The sequence below is a fragment of the Mobula hypostoma genome, chromosome 1 (genome assembly GCF_963921235.1).
Source record: "Mobula hypostoma chromosome 1, sMobHyp1.1, whole genome shotgun sequence".
Classification (NCBI taxonomy): domain Eukaryota; kingdom Metazoa; phylum Chordata; class Chondrichthyes; order Myliobatiformes; family Myliobatidae; genus Mobula; species Mobula hypostoma.
The window spans coordinates 37050761-37072432 of NC_086097.1; the positions used below are offsets into that span (position 1 = coordinate 37050761).

Below are 21672 nucleotides of genomic sequence, written 5' to 3' on the forward strand. Positions count from 1 at the left end.
CTAAGAGAGCAGTGGATTAGCAAGAGATGAGGTGATTATGTGATTTTTGTAATTAATTATCAGACACTGAGGATCAAATGCTTATAATAACTAATTAATTTCTTAAATTAAGCCTGTAGTGTCTCAGGTGCTCCCCTTTCCACCAAGCACCCCTCCCCCCACTGCCCCCTCTTAGAAACTCCCACCACCTCCCCCCCCACCCTGGGGGGGATAGGGCAATTTTAGTTTTTACAGCAAAGAGTCATCTGTTTATCTTATTTTAGTATTTTCTGAGAAGATAGCAAAAGTGAAACCAGAATGCTGAATGGTAAAATTGCCATTATTCCCGTGTTGCTAACAAAATATTTTGCAAAAATAATGTACTTAGCCTGCTATGCTTATACTTAGAAAAAAGTGGCAAAATTAATTCTCTTTGCATTCTAATTTCATTCTTGTATACAAATATGAAGAAAATGTTTTTTCAGCTCAGTAATATTTAGTTCCATATTTATATTGGAGTAAACATCACTGGATCTGATTTGTATGCTACTATTTAAGTAAATTATGCTGTAAAGTTCTGGCTGGTCTCCAGAAGGGTGTATGCAGTTATATTTCCTCGGAGAAAAACACCTTGGAGCAACAGCACAGAAATACACCAGGGAGTAGATTGAAAAGAACATAATTATTAAAGTACTTCCAGAAATTAAAATGCTGCAGAATTGTAGATTATAACATTTTAATTTAATAGTTAAAAATGAAAAAAAGGTTTGTAACTTAAAACAGAATTCAACAGTCTTTCCTAGGCACATTGAGTCATGCTTTCAACATTATTGGCATCAATCAAGTTTTATCATCAATCGGCTATCAATGAATTTTCAACCTGATTATCCTATTCTTATTAGCAAAGGAGAAGTATGTTGGATATACAAGGCCAGGGATCAGATCATCCTCACTTTACAGTTGCAATATTGAAAATCACTCATTATTTTGGTGCAAACTCTACATTGAAAAATAGCACATTGGCATATTAACAACCAACTTATCAGAAACTACCAAACAGAAAATAATTCCACAGATAAGCTCCTGAATAGGATTGGAAGAAATTATCCCAATTTAAAAAATCAAGTTTAATTTAACTGAAACTGCCAGTTCATTTACCTGTCACTTGTGTACTTGTTGATTCCCAAACAAGAAAAACATTTTAAAGTTCTCCTGCTGTTTTTAGATCACCTCTAAAAGTTAGTGGGAAGATGAAGGATTGGGAAGTTTTTAAAAACCTACAGAGAGCAACTTAAAAAAAAATCATTAGAAGGGAAAACATGAAATACAAAAGCAAGCTAGCAAATAATATCAAAGAAGATAGTTAAAGTTTTTTCAAGAATATTAAAAATAAAAGAGAGATGAGAGTGGATATAGGACCACAAGAAAATGAGGCAGGAGAAATAATAACGAGGGACAAGGAGATGGCTGACGAATTAAGTAAGTATTTTGCATCAGTCTTCACTGTGGAAGACATTAGCAGTATGCCTGATGTTGCAGTGTGTGAAGTAAGTGAAGTGGGTGCAGTTACTGTTACAAGAGAGAAGATGGTCAAAAAGCTGAAAGACCTAAAGCTACTTAAGTCACCCGGATCAGAAGATCTGCACCCTAGGGTTCTGAAAGAGGTAGCATTAAAGACTGTGGTGGCATTAGAAATGGTCTTTCAAAAATCACTGGACTCTGGCACAGTGCCAGATGTCTAGAAAATTGCAAATGTTACTCCACTCTTTAAGAAATGAGGAAGGCAGCAGAAAGGAAATTACAGACCAGTTAGCCTGACCTCAGTGGTTGGGAAGATGTTGGAGTCAGTTAACACAAAATAATCTGCAGATGCTGGGGTCAAAGCAACACTCACAACACGCTAGAGGAACTCAGCAGGCCAGGCAGCATCCGTGGAAAAGATCGGTCAACGTTTCGGGCCGGAAACCTTCGTCAGGACTGTAAGGGGAAGGGGCAGAGGCCCTATAAAGAAGGTGGGGGGAGGGTGGGAAGGAGAAGGCTGGTAGGTTCCAGGTAAAGAACCAGTAAGGGGAAAGATAAAGAGGTGGGGGAAGGGAGGCAGGGAAGTGATAGGCAGGAAAGGTGAAGAAAGAATAGGGGAAAACACAATGGGTAGTAGAAGGAGGCAGGACCAAGAGGGAGGAGGTAGGCAGCTGGGGGAGGGGGCAGAGTGACATAGGGATAGGGGAAGGGAGGGGGAGGGAATTACCGGAAGTTGGAGAATTCTATGTTCATATCAAGGGGCTGGAGACTACCTAGACGGTATATGAGGTGTTGCTCCTCCAACCTGAGTTTAGCCTCATCATGGCAGTAGAGGAGGCCATGTATGGACATATCTGAATGGGAGTGGGAACTAGAGTTGAAGTGGGTGGCTACCGGGAGATCCTGTCTGTTTTGGCGGACGGAGCGGAGGTGCTCGACGAAGCGGTCCCCCAATCTGCATTGGGTTTCACTGCTGTAGAGGAGGCCACACCGGGAGCACCGGATGCAATGGATGACCCCAACAGACTCACAAGTGAAGTGTTGCCTCACTTGGAAGTACTGTTTGGGGCCCTGAATGGTGGCAAGAGAGGAAGTGTAGGGACAGGTGTAGCACTTGCGCTTACAGGGATAAGTGCCAGGTGGGAGATCCGTGGGGAGGGACATGTGGACCAGGGAGTCGTGGAGGGACCGATCCCTGCGGAAGGCGGAGAGGGGTGGAGAGGGAAAGATATGCTTAGTGGTGGGGTCCTGTTGAAGGTGGCAGAAGTTGTGGAGGATAATGTGCTGGATCCGGAGGCTGGTGGGGTGGTAGGTGAGGACAAGGGGAACTCTGTTCCTGTTGTGGTGGCGGGAGGATGGGGTGAGAGCCAAAGTGCGGGAAATGGAGGAGATGTCACCATTGATGACAGCAGAAAGGAAACCACGATCCTTAAAGAAGGAGGACATTTGAGATGTCCTGGAATGGAAAACCTCATCCTTGGAGCAGACGGAGGAACTGGGAATAGGGAATGGCATTTTTGCATGTAGCGGGGTGGGAAGAGGTATAGTTGAGGTAGTTATGAGAGTCAGTGGGCTTGTAGAAGATGTCAGTGGACAGTCTGTCTCCAGAGATGGAGACCGAGAGATCGAGAAGGGGGAGAGAAGTGTCCGAGATAGACCAGGTGAATTTGAGGGCTGGGTGGAAGTTAGAAGTAAAGTCGATGAAATTGATGCGCTCAGCATGGGTGCAGGAAGCAGCACCAATGTAGTCGTCAATGTACCGAAGGAAAAGTTGGGGAGCAGTACCAGAATAGGTTTGGAGCACCGACTGTTCCACATAACCAACGAAGAGGCAGGCATAGCTAGGGCCCATGCGAGTTCCCATAGCTACACCCTTGGTCTGAAGAAAGTGGGAAGAGCCAAAAGAGAAGTTATTGAGTGCAAGAACCAGTTCCGCCAACCGGAGGGTAGTGGTGGTGGGGAACTGGTGAGGTCTATTATCCAGAAAGTAGCGGAGGGCTTTGAGGCCTTCTTCATGGGGAATGGAGGTGTATAGGGATTGGCCATCCATAGTGAAAATGAAGCAGTTGGGACCGGGGAACTGTAAGTTATTGAAGAGGTGGAGGGCATGGGATGTATCCCAGATGTAGGTGGGGAGAGACTGAACTATGGGTGACAAAATGGAGTCCAGGTAGGCAGATACAAGTTCGGTGGGACAGGAGCAGGCAGAAACTATGGGTCAGCCGGGACAAGCAACACACATCAAAGTTGCTGGTGAACGCAGCAGGCCAAGCAGCATCTATAGGAAGAGGCGCAGTCGACGTTTCAGGCCGAGACCCTGTCAGCCGGGACAGTCAGGCTTGTGGATCTTGGGGAGGAGGTAAAACCGAGCGGTACGGGGTGTGGGAATTATGAGTTTAGTGGCTGAGGATGGAAGGTCTCCAGAGTTGATAAGGGCAGTGATGGTACGGGAGACAATGGTTTGATGTTTTTTGGTGGGGTCCTGTTCCAGGGGTAAGTAAGAGGAGGTGTCAGAGAGCTGCCGTTTGGCCTCAGTGAGGTAGTGGTCCATCCGCCAGACTACTACAGCACCACCTTTGTCAGCGGGTTTGATGGTGAGGTTGGGATTAGTGCGGAGAGTGGAGGGCAGTGCGTTCAGAGGAAATTTAGAAACTGAATGGCCTGAAGGTGGGGCTTTCGAAATACCATGATCTGAAGTTGGGATCTTTGATACCAAACGATTTGAGGGTGATGTTTTTGTCAACAACCAGCCTGAGGCACCAACATCATTATTAGACTCTAATATATTTACAACTGCCTGATCAGCTTCAGGCTGTAATGCACCTGAGGGTGTAGGGAGCACCATCTGATCTTCAGAGATGCCTGCCACAGTTTGGTTGGAACAGAAGAGAGGAGTGGTAAAGTTGAGACGGTTGATGTCTCGGCGACAGTTGGAGATAAAAAGATCGAGTGCAGGTAGAAGGCCCGGGTGGGGTGTCCAGGAGGAGGAGAAGGGTTGAAGACAGGAGAAGGGGTCATCAGTAGGGGGACGGGAATTTCTGCCAATGAAGTAGGCTCGGAGACGTAGGCGACGGAAGAAGAGTTCAGTGTCATGGCGGGCACGGAACTCACTGAGGTGTAGACGGAGGGGGACAAAGGTGAGGCCCTTGCTCAGCACAGAACGTTCTGCCTCAGAGAGGGGAAGGTCAGAGGGGATTGTGAAGACACAGCAAGGGTTGGGGCTGGGGTCGGAGGAGGGTGAAGAGTGGGAGGTCTCAGGAGGGAGAGTGGGGTTGGGATGTTCAGGGAGAGCGGGGTTAGGGGAGGATGAGGGATCAGAGGAATGGAGGGGTGATGAGGGATAGAGGGAAGGTTGGGAGTCGCGGGGAGGAAAGAGGGCAATGGGAGAATAAGACGGGTGGTAGGACCCAGCGGCAGTAAGAGCGGTCCCAGTCCGGAGAGAGTCGGGACCTCGGTCCGAGCTGGATCCGGAGCTGGGGGTGGCGGAACCTGTAGCCTGCAGGGCCCCAGAGCTGAGGTCGGAGACGGAGGCAAGTGAGTCTATGGCCCGCCGGGGGCTGGTGCCCATGTCCAGGAGGCCGTAGTTCCAGTCGGGGTCAGAGTCAGAGGCGGATGGGTCTTCAGCCTGCCGAAGGGCTGAGAAGTCGAGGTCTGAGGGGTCGGGGTCCGGGCTGGAGCCGGTTGTCATCGTGGGAGTCAGTTGTTAAGGATGAGGTGATGGAGTACTTGGTGACACAGGACAAGATAGTACAAGGTCAACATGGTTTCCTTCAGGGAAAATCCTGCCTGACGAACCTGTTGGAATTCTTTGAGGAGTTTACATGTAGGATAGGTTAAGGGGATGCAGTGGATGTTATATATTTGGACTTTCAGAAGGCCTTTGACAAGGTGCCACACATGAGGTAGCTTACCAAGTTAAGAGCCCATGGTGTTACAGGAAAGTTACTAACATGGTTATAGCATTGGCTGATAGGTAGGAGGCAGTGAGTGGGAATAAAAGGATCTTTTTCTGGTTGGCTGCCGGTGACTAGTGGTGTTCCTCAGGGATTGGTGTTGGGACCACTTCCTTTTATGCTATATTTCAATGATTTAGATGATGGAATAGATGGCTTTGTTGCCAGGTTTGCAGATGATATGAAGATTGGTGGAGGGACAGGTAGTGTTTTGGAAACAGGTAGGATACAGAAGGGCTTATACAGATTAGGAGAATGGGCAAGAAAGTGGCAAATGAAATACAATGTTGGAAAATGTATGGTCCTGCACTTTGGTGATAGAAATAAATGTGTGGACTATTTTCTAAATGGGGAGAAAATTCAGGAATCTGAGATGTAGAGGGACTTGGGGGTCTTTGTGAAGAACACCCTGAAGGTTAACTTATAGGTTGAGTCAGTGGTGAGGAAGGCAAATGCCATGTTAGCATTCATTTCAAGAGGCCTAGAATACAAGAGCAGGGATGTGATGCTGAGGCTTTATAAGGCACTGGTGAGGCAGCACCTTGAGTATTGTGAACAGTTTTGGGCTCCTCATCTTAGAAAAGATGTGCTGGCATTGGAGAGAGTTCAGAGAAGGTTCACAAGTGTGATTCCAGGAATGAAAAGGTTATCATACGAGGAATGTTTGATGGCTCTGGGTCTGTATTTGCTGGAATTCAGAAGAATGAGGAGAGGGGGATCTCACTGAAACCTTTCAAATATTGAAAGGCTGAAACAGAATAGATGTGGAATTGATGAGAGAGTCTAGGACAAGAGGGCACTGCCTCAGGATAGAGCGGCGCCCTTTCAAAAAAAAAGAGATGTGGAGAAATTTCTTTAGCCGAAGAGTGGTGAATCTGTGGAACTTGTTGCCACGTGCAGCTGTGGAGACCAGATTGCTGGGTGTACTTAAGGCAGAGATTGATAGGTTCTTGATTGGACATGGCATCAAAGGTTACAGGGAGAAAGCGGGAAATCGGGTTGAGAAGGGGAGAAAGGATCAGCCATGATTGAATTACGGAGCAGACTCGATGGGCTAAATGGCCTAATTCTGCTCCTGTGTCTTATGCCCTCTTCAGCTCCTGCCTTTGTTCCTCTAAAAAGCTGCTGCTTTAACGGAGCATTATCACTAGCCCCATTTGAGGCACAGTACAAAATTTCATTTAATAAAGTTACTCGGGATTTTATATGTTAAAAGCTCTTTTAAAATAGAAACCATTGTTTATACCTAAAGGCTTAACTTCCATTCTAGCACATCTTTTAAAAAATCTGTATGATGAGTGAAATTAAGTTGCTCTTTAGGCTTAGTTGTTAACATTTACCCCTGCCAGAAAAAGCGCGTGATTAAAAGGTAACAGAAATGGAAGCCAAAGCATTTCTCCTTCAACCCCACCCAACAAACTGGCAGCAAACTTGCCAGTCTGCCACTTCTGACAGCAATTTCTTAAAAGATATGTGCATGACAGCTGGAGAATGAATGAATTTGTTTCTTCTCCTGACTTACATAAATACCTTATTGATCCCAAACAAAATTTCCGTGTCACAGTAGCATTACAAGTGCACAGATACAAATATTAGAAGAGGAGGAGAAAGAATAAAAAATAAATTATCACCAAGAGTCTAACAGGAGGGGGTCAACACTTCCCATCTATAGGTTGACTCAATATAGGGCCTAATGGCCGAGGATAAGAATGACCACATATAGCGGCCCATGGAGCAGCACAGTTGTATTAGTCTATTACTAAAAGTGCTCCTCTGTTCAGCCAAGGTGGCATGCAGAGGGTGGGAAATATTTTATAGAATTGCCAGATTTTCCATAGGGTCCTTTGTTCTACCACAGCCTCCAGTGTGTCCAGTTTGATTCCTGTAACAGAGCCAACCTTTCTAATCAGTTTATGTTGGCATCACCTGTGTTGAATGCTATTGGCCAGCACACCACTGCATAAAAGATTCTACTGGCGACAACAGACTGGTAGAACATGTGAAGGAGAGGCCTGCCTACTCCAAAGGACCTCAGTCTCCTCAGGAAGTAGAGGCGACTCTGGCCCTTCTTGTACACAGCTTCTGTGTTAGTCCTCCACTCAAGTCTGCCATCTAGGTGCACCCTCAGGTACTTGTAGGTCCTCACCATCAGTGGTAGTAACAGGGAACAATGCAGGCTTAGTCTTCCTAAAGTCCATCACTATCTCCTTTGTCTTACTAATGTTGAGATGCAGATAATTCAGCTTGCATTTGACAAAGTCCTCCACCCAGGGCCCTGTATTCATCCTCCCATCCACCCCTTATACACCTAATTATTGCTGAGTCATCAGAGGATTTCTGCAGACGACATGACTCAATATTGTATTTAAAGTCCCAAGTGTACAGGGCAAACAGGAAGGGAGCTGTATCCGACACACAGCTCTGAAGCAACACATACTGTGATCTGCCAGTCAGGTAGTCCATTATCCAGGATATAATGGAAGTGCCAATCTATACTGAACAGAGCTTCTCTCCCAGCAATGAGGACTGTATGGTATTGAAGGCACTTAAGAAATCAAAAAAAAAAAGACCCTCGCAGTGTTGCCCAGCTTATCCAAATGAGAGCAGGTTCTTTTCAGCAAGTAGATGACAGCATCATCGACTCCAATGTGCTCCTGGTAGACAATGTGCAGGGGATCAAGGGCTGATCTGCCCAGGGGTCTGAGGTGAGCCAGGACCAGCCTTTCTATGGTCTTCATGATGTATGAGGTCAGGGCCACTGGACGGTAGTCACTCAAGACTTTCGGGTTGGCGCTTCTTGCGTACTGGGATCACATGATGTTTTCCACACAGTCGGAACCCCTTCCAGGCTAAGACTCAGTTGAAAATGCACTGGAGAACTCCACACAGCTGCTCAGCACACTCTTTCAGATCCTTGAGGTTCACACCATCTAGTCCCAATGCTTTGCTGTGTCAAAGTTTTCACAGAGTTATTCTCTCCTGCGCAGTAGTGAAGGCCAGTCCATGATGACTGGGGAGTTGTTGGAAGGCGGGGGCTGAGGGAAGTGAAGATTAGGATGACCTGAGAAACTCTTAGCCATCACTCAGTACCTCTATCAGTGGAACACAAATTTAAGATCCTTTTCCCCACTGAATAGAATTAAGAACAGGTTACTAAAAGTGCCACTGTCCTGTCGGAAATAAATTTCTTCTCAAAGCTTGACACTAAAGGAACTTCTGTGCAAATGTTAAGATGCTTAACTGACATGGTTAGTCACTGACACCAAGTATGACTAAAAGAGGGTAACGTTAAAAAAAAATGGTGGGGGTGGAAAAGGGACATGTAATTCAGCTTAGTAATACACGGGTAGTTTGATGAAAGCCTAAATGTAAGTAAACAATGAATTTTTTGCCCTTCAGATAGCTCTCAATTTATAACCAGCCTGAGGAAATGACATTTTACCATCTAAATAAAGTTTGAACCATTTCTGATAGTGTTTGACGTTGGTTTATAAATGTTGATACTGACCAAGAATTTCTCAGTCGTAGAACAAAAATATTTTTCCAGCGGATCATTAAATACAAATGCTTTCCTGCAGTTTCCACTGAGACATTACGTCATATAAAGAAAGAACCAAATAAATATTTCAAAAGGAAAATCATTACAAGAAGGTAAATAATATTAAAATGGACAGCAATGAAAGTAGCAATTCTAGTACAGGTATATTGATCGATCTCCCTTTACATTGCAAATTCAATCGATTATGAGAAGCAATGATCACATAACTGGAAGTCATGAATGTGATTCTAAACAAATCACTCGAGAATGCCTTTCTAAAGGGAATAAGGTGGAACATGAAAAAAAATCCATCAGTAATCAGAAGTAAGGTGCTTTGAATATCACTGTAGAGTCTTGATAGATCACAGATCAAAAGCATCTATTATTCAGGAATTTTGGAAAATTCACATCCCAAATGTTAAATGAAAGCAGATCTATTGGAAGATACAGCACTTTAAAATCATAGAATACGTGGAAAGCAGAATTCCAAAGCAAAATGAGGACTCTCTTTAAAAAGAAAATGTGGATGAGATGGTGCGGGTGGGGTTAAGTGTACAAGCAATGAATTTTATTTTTTTAAGCTTACAAATTTGAGCTCATATCACAATCTGTACTTGAAGTATGCAAATACTTCCAAGATTTCTCTTTCCAGATGGAAAAATCCAGTTACAATAGAGTGACCTATAGAGTTAAACATGTCTTCACAATATTATGAGATCTACACAACACCTGGAAGTAGTACATTTCCATTTCTGCTCCCTTTAATTCATCTATTATTATAAATGTGAATTTATATAGCTATTTTATTCAATAAAATATCCTAGTTAATGAAGAAAGCGTAGTACTTGCATTCAAAATTGCAATCTTTAACTCTATTTGAAATACCAGACAAATGTTAGAAAAGTCCAATGTCTTAAACTGTTAACAAAAGTACAATCTATGCCTTGTTAATTTAAACTTTATACTTTATTGTCGCCAAACAACTGATACTATAACGTACAATCATCACAGCAATATTTGATTCTGCGCTTCCCGCTCCCTGAATTACAAAGATTAAATATTAAAAATAGTAAAAATTAGTAATATTAAAATTTTTAATTATAAATCATAAATAGAAAATAGAAAAATGGAAAGTAAGGTAGTGCAAAAAAACTGAGAGGCAGGTCCGGATATTTGGAGGGTATGGCCCAGATCCAGGTCAGGATCCATTCAGCAGTCTTATCACAGTAGGAAAGAAGCTGTTCTCAAATCTGGCCGTACGAGTCTTCAAGCTCCTGAGCCTTCTCCCGGAGGGAAGAGGGACGAAAAGTCTGTTGGCTGGGTGAGTCGTGTCCTTGATTATCCTGGCAGCACTGCTCTGACAACGTGCGGTGTAAAGAGAGTCCAAGAACGGAAGATTGGTTTGTGTGATATGCTGCGCCGTGTTCACGATCTTCTGCAGCTTCTTTCGGTCTTGGACAGGACAATTTCCATACCAGGTTGTGATGCACCTTAGAAGAATGCTTTCTACGGTGCATCTATAAAAATTAGTGAGGGTTTTAGGGGACAGGCCAAATTTCTTTAGTTTTCTCAGGAAGTAAAGGCGCTGGTGGGCCTTCTTGGCAGTGAACTCTGCTTGGTTGGACCAAGTCAGGTCATTTGTGATATTGACCCCAAGGAACTTAAAGCTTTTGACTTGTTCCACTTGCGCATCACCGATGTAAATTGGGTCGTGTGGTCCGCTACTCCTTCTAAAGTCAATAACCAATTCCTTTGTCTTGCTGACGTTGAGGGATAGGTTATTGTCGGCCTACAATTGTTGTGTCATCAGCAAACTTATATATTGAGTTTGATGGAAACTTGGCTACACAATCATGAGTGTACAGTGAGTACAGAAGGGGGCTGAGTATACAGCCTTGTGGGGCACCGGTGCTCAGAGTGATTGTAGAGGAGAGCTTGTCCCCTATTTTTACAGCCTGGGTCCTGTCTGTGAGGAAGTTGAAGATCCAGCTGCAGATCTGAGTGCTAAGGCCCAGGTTCCAGAGCTTAGGAATCAGTTTATTTGGAATGATGCTGTTAAAGGCAAAGCTGTAGTCAATGAAAAGGAGCCTTACGTATTCTCCAAATATTAATAATATCATTAATAGCAAAGTAAAATACAACACTTGACAAATAGATAACAGCTGTTCTTTGCAATTCAAATGAAAATATTCAATGATAATGACAGTTGTTGCAAACGTTCTATATCTTTAAGACATTTCACTGTTAAGAGTTTTTTTTTCTGTGTGTGGTTTCATTTGTCAGCCATAGACCAAGGTAGATCAGCAGCAGCACAGTGGTGCTCTGATGAAGATTCTATAGGATGTATAATCACTTTGTTACTTCCTCCTATGTTTAATTACACAGAGCTTCTCAAATTTGTTGGAGCAAGTGCATTCGTCCTACTCAAAAGAAAATATTTTGATTCAAAGAAATCTAGATAAAGACACTCCATGGAAACAATATTAATAACAAACAAAAATACTCTGTTATAAATATCCACTTCCTCAACTGCAACCTACTCACAGAATCAGCCTATGCTAATGAAACTGCCTACAAAGATGTTCTAGTCAAGCATTCACCCATTATCATGTGCCAGCTATGCTATTTTTGAAGAATGATTAGACAATAGTAATAACCAAGTAGGAACTGTGGAAGAATTTGTATATGGCATCACTGGAGCGTACTAAAACTCCAGAAGAGATATTCCAGAAATGCTCAGGAACTCAATTTTTAACATATTTAATAGATAAAGAATCCCACATTGTTTCACTGGAATGTCAAAGAAAGACATTTACCTACAACAATGAATATTAGTACAGACAGTCATCAAAAAGTATCAGAGCAGATTTTCAGCAAGTTTTCAAGGAGAAAGGAGATATGGAGGGGCGTATGGAGGAAGCTTCAGAATTTTAAGGTTCTTGCAGCTGAACTGGAGTCAGGAATGAACAAGAATCCAAAACAGGAGAACCACAGGTAATCCAGTAGTGGGACTCAAGGCAGTTTCTAAGGAAAAAAAAGTAAATTTTCAAAGTGCTGCTTAAATGGAAATCAATGTGGAGCAGCAGGTGCTGGGCTAATAGTGAAAAGGACTTGGTGCATGGAAATAGGCAATCACCTCAGAATAATAGATCTTAAATTTATACGGTCAGAAGCTTGCAAGGAAGACATTGAAATAGTCTCCCAGAAGTTACAAACACAAAAATTGAGGGTTGTAGCAAAGGAGGTGAGAGACAATGTGCAGCTGAAACTACGGAATTCGGTCAGACGTGAGTCTGTGTCGGAGGCCCATCCTAGAGTTAAATCCAATCTATGGACTGAATTATCTTCTTTTACTTTGGCCAACTGTTATAGAGAGGGATGGAGTTTGCATTGTGGATTGGCTGGAGCAAATTCAGCCCATTCAATATTAGAATTCAGCCAAATACTTATAGACAGTGAAAGCATCAAGGAGGGGTAGAAGCAAGGTAAAGCTGCATGCTATTTACATTAGTATCAAAACTGATACTATATTTTCTAGATGATGCTCATGAAATCCCACACACGATGGTACACAAGCTCAAAGGTGAATACCAGATAGGATCAAGAGAGGTAAAAACTTGAACTGAGAACAGATGTACCCGTAGACAATGGGTAGATACAAATATAACCAGCAGGTGCAATCCAGTGAAAAAGACAATAGTGAAACAACACAGGTGGGTGCAGTCAACTATGTCAAGGATAACAAATAAGCATGTTTGGCTTACAAGACCATAAGCTATAGGAGCAGAATTAGTCCATTTGGACATTGTGTCTGCACCACCATTTCATCATGGCTGAACCATTTTCTCCCTCAGCCCCAATCTCCTGCCTTCTCACTGTATCCCTTCCTGCCCTGACTAGACAAAAATCTATCAACCTCTGCCTTAAATTTACTGAATGACTTGGCCCTCACGGCCACCTGTGGCAATGAATTCCACAAATTCACCACTCTCTGGCTAAAGAAATTCCTAATCATCTCTGGCCTAAAAGGACACCCCTCTATTCTGAGGCTGCATCCTCTGGTCTTTGACATCCCTACCATTGGAAACATTCTCTCCATATCCACTCTATCGAGGCCTTTCAACATTCAATAGGTTTCAATGATGTCACCCCTCATTCTTCTGAATTCCAGTGAGTTGAGGCCCAGAGCCATGGCTTGCTCCTTTCAGTGTTCAAATATGTCTGCCCATCTTATTCCAGTATTGACCTTGTTATTAAAATCTGGAGGTACCAGTGGACATTTAAGTACGTGCGTTGAGGAACTCTGAGGTATTTAATGTATTGGTACATATTAGTCTGCTTCTTATCAATCGTTTTAAAATGAGTCCCTTGGGATGGATTTAAAGGCAATAGATATGAAACAAAACTCACCACTGCAGTAAAATAGACCATGAACAATATGGACAAGCCACTTGTGTAACCAAGAAACTCTACAAAAACAATTAAATACAAATATTACAAAATCTCAAATAAACATTGTATTGTAAAGGAATAAAAGTCAGTAATTGTTTGCATGACAAGAATGATTTGTTTTGTCCACCATAAACCACAAACTGTAAAAATAAAAATAATGCTCAAGTCTTCCACCTCTAAGATAGCACAGTAAAACATGGATAGTTATCAACTAATGATTAATTAACACATTAGTAGCTCTTTACAAGAACTACACAGCACCAGAAATCGAAAGCACCAAAGGACTATAAACAAAGTTTACATGCGTCTTATACCATTCACATTTCTGAAAGGAATTAGGTGAGAACACAACCTGAGCTTAGATGTATTACATTATTTCAGCTAAGAGGCAGTGCTTAGTTATGTGGGAGAGATCAGAGAAACTGGTAAGGTTCTTCTTGGAGAACAGAAAATTTAGGGGAGATTCGAGAGGTTTAAAGAATAAAAGACTTTTTTAAAAAATAAGAATAAATGAGAATTTATTTCCCCCTAACGGAAGGAGGTGCAGTAACCAGAAGACTGATGGGCCCTTGTGATGTAAAATAAATAAATGGAGGCTGGGAGAGCAGGTTGTGAAACAGGTGTGACCATGGGGAACCAGCAACGAGGTAAGAGGAACGAGGCAAGAGGTTTCTATAACTACTGTAAATTGTAATACTCTGCCTGAATGGCTAGAAGAAGCAAGTGCAATATTAACTTTCAAAACAATTTCACAGTGGTGCAGCTAACAAAGATGCCGCCTCATAGCTCCAGTGACCCAGGGTCAAAGCTGCCCAAGCGGAGTCTGCACGTTCACCCTGTGGACTTCTTCCATGTGGTCAGATTCACTGCAACACCCTAAAGACATGCAGATTAATTGGTTACTTGGTGACTATAAGTTCCCCTGACGATGTAGATAACTAGTGGAATTTAGAGGGGTGTGTTGACAGTGGGGTAAAGTTAAAATGGGTGAGGTTAGAATCAGTATAAAATGGTACTTAATAGTCATCCCTGCTACATCTCCCCTTGACAAGAAACTATTTGCAGAATCAATGAGAAGCAGCAGAAGCTGGTGATTAATAAGAAATCCAGCATTGACATGATGGGACAAATGTTGTTTCAATGTTTTGCCAAACAACATGGTAACAGACCATGCCAGCCCAATATTAATAATAAAACCCATGTGACCTGTATGCCTTTGGAAAGTAGGAGGAATCCAGAGCACCCAGAGGAAACCCATGCAGTCACAAGGAGAACACACAACTCCTATAGACAGCAGCTGAATTGAACCCAGGTCAATGATGCTATAATAGTGTTACACTGCTTTCATCTGCATCATTTGTTTACTCTCCTTATTTCTGATCTTGCAAAGTTTGAGGATAAAAATTGCCTTAAAAATTTTAATTATCTAAATGAACTTAAACCATTCTGGGTCAGTACATTAGCAACCAGTAACCTCACTGCTGAAAGCTAAAATACAGGGTTCAAAAGTTTGCAATCTCAGCTCTTTGTAGTACAATAGAAAAGTACCAAAAAGGATGCAATTGCTCTAGCCTCTTTGTCTGGTTCTCAGAACAGAATGATGCACGACCGGGAGTCACAGGGAGAGTTAGAAATTCAGCAATTTGGAAAAGCGATTTAAACGCTGGGCCAGATGGATTGAAAAGGCAGGGTATCAGGACTGGAGGCAAGGGTCAGGTTGGATCTGCTCACTGCTCCACGACGTATACTGCGCTCTTTGGTGCGCTGGAGCTGAGGCCGTGGGGTAGCTCAGGGCTTTGTGTCTGCTGTCTCTACAATGCTTTTCTCCGCTACCTGATAATCTGAGGCTGAGGCTGAGGGCGAGGGCCTGCTCCAGCTGCTCCGGGCTTTGTGCCTGAGTACTCACTTTCATTCAAAATGCTGTTTGCTTACTTCCATTGTTTGCACAATTTGTGTTTTTTCCCCCTCTCTGCATATTGGGTGTTTGTTGGTCTTTTTTTAAAATGGGTTCTTTTTGCGTTTCTTGTTTTGTGGCTACCTGTAAGGAGATGAATCTCAAGGTTGTAAAGTGTATACATACTTTTATAATAAATGTACTTTGAAGCCACACTTCAGAAGTGGCCATCCAGAAAACAGAAAAGAAACATCTGGAGCCATTGATTCAAATCATTAACAATAATCTATTAAGACAACCCAACAATTTCATCCAGAGTACACTTTTAACATCAAAGATTAGATTGCAAACAAGCAATCCAAGAACTTTGACATTTGAATTATTCAAGTTATTGTTCTGCTTGAAAATCCTCTTTATTATGGTCAAAGTTTACACGAAAAGTTAAGGCAGTTTATCATCTTCCATATTTGTGTTCCTGGAGATTATAATTGTCCTGCAATGGCTGAGATATTCCATGAATGGGCAACAATCCTGGCCATTGCTTCTGACTAGCAAATTAAATTTTACTCTCATGCCAATGACGTGTTTCAAGCAGAGTTAACATTGCAGGTCAATGACTCAAAAAATAAATTGAATTTTCTTTAAACAAAATTTTCTGTCTGACCTGTTGAATATTTCTAATATTTTATGTTTATATTTCAGATTTTAGGCATTCATTATTTTGACAGGTGAAGTTTCATAAAATCCATGCTTTCCCAAGAGTGTTAGGTTAGTGCTGGCACATACAAGCAGCTGCCATAATAGAACATCCAAGGGTAAATCACCAACAAAATTAAAATTAACATATTAATTTAAGCAAAATAATATAATTCCAGAAACATTCAAAAATGTCAGTCGCTACAGATTAAAATATTATGCAATTATTCACTTCAACATAATGCGTTGTTATTTGGCAAATCCTAAAACTACTTGCAGTAGGATAACTGGACACGAGAAATGAAACACAAGGACAGTTATTGATCTCTCATAACATACTGGCAAGAAAGTGCAAAATCAAATCAACACTTACTCACAGTAATGGCTGCTCTACTAAGACAAAAGAGATGTTATTATCAAAACAAATGCATTAGATAAATGTCTACCTACACACATCATGTGACAGCTTAACCTAATAATTGAGAACTTAACTATCAAATTTTAAAGTTAGTACAGTAACTTCTCCTTTCCCATCTACTTGTTTTGTTGACTAAAGAGATTTTGGAAAATAGATTTGCAATTAAAAACTCTTTTTGTGCCAGTGTCTACGAACATGTGAATAATAGTTGTAAAATGGTTACCTATTTTACGCAGAAGAGCAAGAGGGAGAATGATACAGATGACGATAATGATGAGGAGGATTTGTCCATTGAGATACCATGGTGTCCTGTGATGTTAAGAAAGATATTCAGATTAAACACCAACAGTGCTGGTAAAGGATTGCAGGGAGAAGAACAAGAATATTTAGGATGGCTGACACTATTTGCTGCGAGTGTAAACTGTATGGTTGGAAAACTTCTGACCACTGTTACAAATCATTTCACAGAGAGACATTTATGCTAAATATGTTTTCAAAAACTACTTCTATAATGGGTTTTTGTTTTTTGATTGCGAGGTACAGTGCAGATTAGGCTCTTCCAGCCCTTCAAACCATGCCACCCAGTGGCGCCCAGCAAACTCGATTTAACCCTCGCCTAATCGTGGGACAACTTAGAATGACCAGTTAATCTACCCAGCACATCTTTGGACTGTTTGAGGAAACTGGAGCACCCAGAGGAAACCGGAGCACCCAGAGGAAACCCACGCATTCCACTGGGGAGGACGTACAGAGGATGCTAAGGTTGAACTCTGACACCACGAGCTGTAATAGCGTCACATTAACCGCAGCGCTAATGCAGCACCCAGGTTACTGAAATTCATTTGTATTGCAGAGAGCTGAGTAGTACATGTTACTAGAAAATATTTCTCATCACTCAGAGCAGTCGTGGAAAAAAACCCAAAATGTTTAATAGCATCATCAAAATGACAACATTCATCTCAACTTTTGATTTTGCCAATTAGCTTACCAATACTTTCTTATTTAAATTGCATTATTTACTTTGATGAAGTGTCGTTCCTACTACCTGCCACAGGAATTCACCTCGGTCATACTGACAGCGGTCTACGTTCCCCCCAGGCGGACGTGGAGTGTGCTCTGAACATACTGTATGCCAACATCAGTGAACTTGAGACCAGGATCCAGAGGCTTTGCTCATTACAGCCCGGGACTTTAACCAGGCCAACCTCAGAAAGGCGCTGCCAAAGTTATACCAACATGTCTCCTGCCCCACTAGAGGCCCGAATATACTTGCCCACTGCTACACAGCAGTCAAGGATGCCTACCGTTCCGTCTCACGACCTTACTTCGGAAAATTGGACCATCAGGCCGTACTCCTCCTCCCGGCTTACAAACAGAAACTGAAGTGGGAGGTCACGGTGTCAAAAGTGTTGTCGCGTTGGACGGAGGAAGTGGATGAGGTCCTCCGTGACTGCTTTGAATCAGTGAACTGGTTAGCATTCAAGGACTCGGCAGCTAACCTCAATGAGTATGCCTCAGCTGTCACGAACTTTACTTGGAAATGCACAGAGGACTGTGTGTCTCGCAAGACGATCCGGGTATTCCCTAACCGGAAACCTTGGATGAATTATGAGGTCAAGTCCCTTGTGAAGGCTAGAGCTGCAGCTTTTAGGTCTGGAGATACCAGTCGCTACACGGAATCCAGGCGTGAACTCCGGAAAGCCAATAAGGGCACCAAGAGGCAATATTGAGCCAAGCTGGAAGCCCAGGCTAACCAGAGGGATGCCAGTAGACTATGGCAGGGTCTAAATGAGATCACTGGGCGGAAAGAAAAGGCTGGGAATATCAATAACTGTGGTGCTTCTCTTCCAGACGAACCTAACATATTCTACACAAGATTCGAACAGAAGAGGAGCGTCCCGCTCCCTCCGGATGAACCAGACCTGGTGGCATCGAGATTCATCGTCACCAAGAATGATGTTAGAAGGGTATTCCTGAAGATAAATCCAAGGAAGGCGACGGGCCCAGATGGCGTCCCGGGATGGGTTCTCCAGGCCTGTGCAAGCAAGCTAGTTGGAGTGTTTGCTGACATCTTCAACTGCTCTTTGCTTCAGTCTAAGATCCCCTCGTGTTTTAAGAAGGCAACGATAATCCCAGTACCGAAGAAGAGCAAGGTGACATGCCTGAATGACTATCGACCTGTGGCTCTGACATCAATTGCTATGAAGTGCTTAGAGCGATTGGTTATGGCACACATCAACCACAGCCTAGCGGTCAACCTCGACACTTTGCAATTCGCCTACCGGAGCAACAGGTCAATAGCAGATGCCATCTCTCTGGCCCTACATTCCTCCTTAGAACACCTGGAGAATAAAGACGCATACGTAAGGCTCCTTTTCATTGACTACAGCTCTGCCTTTAATACCATCATTCCAAATAAACTGATTACTAAGATCCGGAACCTGGGCCTTAGCACTCAGATCTGCAGCTGGATCTTCAACTTCCTCACAGACAGGACCCAGGCTATAAAAATAGGGGACAAGCTCTCCTCTACAATCACTCTGAGCACCGGTGCCCCACAAGGCTGTGTACTCAGCCCCCTGCTGTACTCACTGTATACCCATGATTGTGTAGCCAAGTTTCCACCAAACTCAATATTTAAGTTTGCTGATGACACAACAATTGCAGGCCATATCTCGGGTAATGATGAGCTTGAGTACAGAGGGGAAATTAGGAACCTGGTGGCATGGTGCAAAGACAATAACCTATCCCTCAACGTCAGCAAGACGAAGGAATTGGTTGTTGACTTCGGAAGGAGTAGCAGACCGCACGACCCCATTTATATTGGTGGTGCGCAAATGGAACAGGTCAAAAGCTTTAAGTTCCTCGGGGTCAATATCACAAATGACTTGACTTGGTCCAACCAAGCAGAGTCCACTGCCAAGAAGGCCCACCAGCACCTTCACTTTCTGAGAAAGCTAAGGAAATTTGGCCCGTCCCCTAAAACCCTCACTAATTTTTACAGATGCACCATAGAAAGCATTCTTCTAGGGTGCATCACAACCTGGTATGGAAGTTGTCCTGTCCAAGACCGGAAGAAGCTGCAGAAGATCGTGAACACAGCCCAGCACATCACACAAACCAATCTTCCGTCCTTGGACTCACTTTACACCACACGCTGTCAGAGCAGTGCTGCCACAATAATCCAGGACACGACCCACCCAGCCAACACACTTTTCGTCCCTCTTCCCTCCGGGAGAAGGCTCAGGAGCTTGAAGACTCGTACGGCCAGGTTTGGGAACAGTTTCTTTCCAACTGTGACAAGACTGCTGAACGGATCCTGACCCGGATCTGGGCCATACCCTCCAAATATCTGGACCTGCCTCTCGTTTTTTTTTGCACTACCTTACTTTACTTTTTCTATTTTCTAATTATGATTTATAATTTAAATTTTTAATATTTACTATCGATTTGTAATCCAGGGAGCGCGAAGCGCAGAATCAAATATCGCTGTGATGATTGTACGCTCTAGTATCAATTGCTTGGTGACAATAAAGTAATAAATTTGCACACAGTAGGCGATTAGTATTGTTGTCACTTACCCATGGTGGTTGTGTAGAAAACCTGCAATTGCAGCAGGCAGCTCAGATCTTACGATGAACAGATAAGATGACATTGCTGATGGCAAAATAATAATAAAGTCAAGGAATCATAACTTTTTTTTTTAGTTAATTTTATCAAGCATTATATTCATCTCTGTTAATGATTCAAAGAGTAAAATGACTGCTTAACCTGCTACTGACCAAAGAGATTTCATAAGGCAATTAACATGAAAGAATTTGTATTTTTCACTAAACTATACTAAACAACAAATAAAATATTTTTATGACAATTTTATCTTAGCTTTACTATCTTAAGCAAAATCGTCAGATTTCAAATTACAAACCAGTGAACGCAAATGTAATGAATTCATAAATAACATATGAATAAATTTGAAGCTATCAGCAAATTGCAATTCCTTCAAAATAGTAACAAACGAGTGGCTGCCCCAGTTAACCAGAACCCACTGTATATATCATAGGGTGAAACCAAATGCACAATTTAGTGCAGGGGCAAGCACATTATGCTTGTCAGTGTTAATTATGGGGCTGGGCACACCCCAGCAGGCACCTCCTGTCCTGTTGGTGGAAACATCTTAAGTTTCCACATTGGCCTTGCTCAGTCACCTCAGAACCCAAAGTACTAGAGTGGATGCTCCATTTTATTCCAATCCTAGACAGCAATGGTTTTGTTTCTGTTTCAGTTAACATTAGGGCAATTGAAAACCCCATAATTACTCCGGTATTACAGATTACAGAACAGAACAGCACAGCACAGGAACAGGCACTTTGGCTCACGAGGTCTGCCCCAACCATGATGACAATCGAAACTGTATACAGTACCTGGCTGTGCATGTACTAAATCCCTCCATCCCCTAACTGTTCATGTGTCTAAATTCCTTGAACTAGAGGCCATCATATCTGCTTCCACCATTCCTCTGGTAGCATGCTCCAGACAACCGCTATTGTGCGTAAATATAAAATTGCCAGATAAATGTTATTTAAATTTTCCCTCACATCTTTAAAATCTATTCCCTTTAAGATCTGACCTTTCAACCCTAGGAACAAGACCATCTATGCCTCTCAATTTTATATACTTTTATCAAGTTAATCCTCAATCTGCGCTTCTCCAGAGAAAATTATCCAAGTTTGTCCAACCTCTCCTTACAGCTAATATTCTCTACATCCTCAAGAACCTCCCTGCACTCTCTCCAGGGTCTCCACATAATCCTTGTAATACTGTGATTGGAGCTGCACAACAGCTTCGTGTCTTCTCCAGCCACAAGCAACGGTCTGGACGATTGGCAAGTAGCTAATGTTGTTGCATTATTCAAGAAAGGAACCAGAGATAACCCAGGAAACTAGACTAGGGAAGCTCCATCAGTGGTAGGGAAGTTACTGGAGAGAATTCTTAGGGATAGGATTTATGAGCATTTGAAGAACCATGGCCTAATTAGAGAAAGCCTGCATGGCGCTGTGCGGGGCAAGTCATGTCTTGCTAACTTGATTGAATTTTTTTGATGAGGCGATGAGGGTGATTGATGAAGGCAGAGCTGTGGATGCCATCTACATGGCTCATCCAGAAGATTAAGATGCATGGGATCAATGGTGAATTGGCCATTTGGATTCAACTGGTCTGCCCG

At 42.7% G+C, this 21672-nt stretch overlaps 1 protein-coding gene across 1 annotated transcript in view; it reads right to left on the reverse strand.

Moving 5' to 3' along the window:
- Window positions 1-21672, reverse strand: part of slc38a6 (solute carrier family 38 member 6) — a 53695-nt gene that overhangs the window by 12569 nt on the left and 19454 nt on the right. Inside the window, exons 6-8 of the mRNA XM_063046489.1 lie at window positions 20033-20108; window positions 16675-16760; window positions 13402-13460 (exon numbers count right to left, since the gene is read on the reverse strand). Of these exons, the coding sequence (XP_062902559.1) occupies window positions 13402-13460; window positions 16675-16760; window positions 20033-20108 (221 nt within the window). The remainder of the gene's footprint in view (window positions 1-13401; window positions 13461-16674; window positions 16761-20032; window positions 20109-21672) is intronic.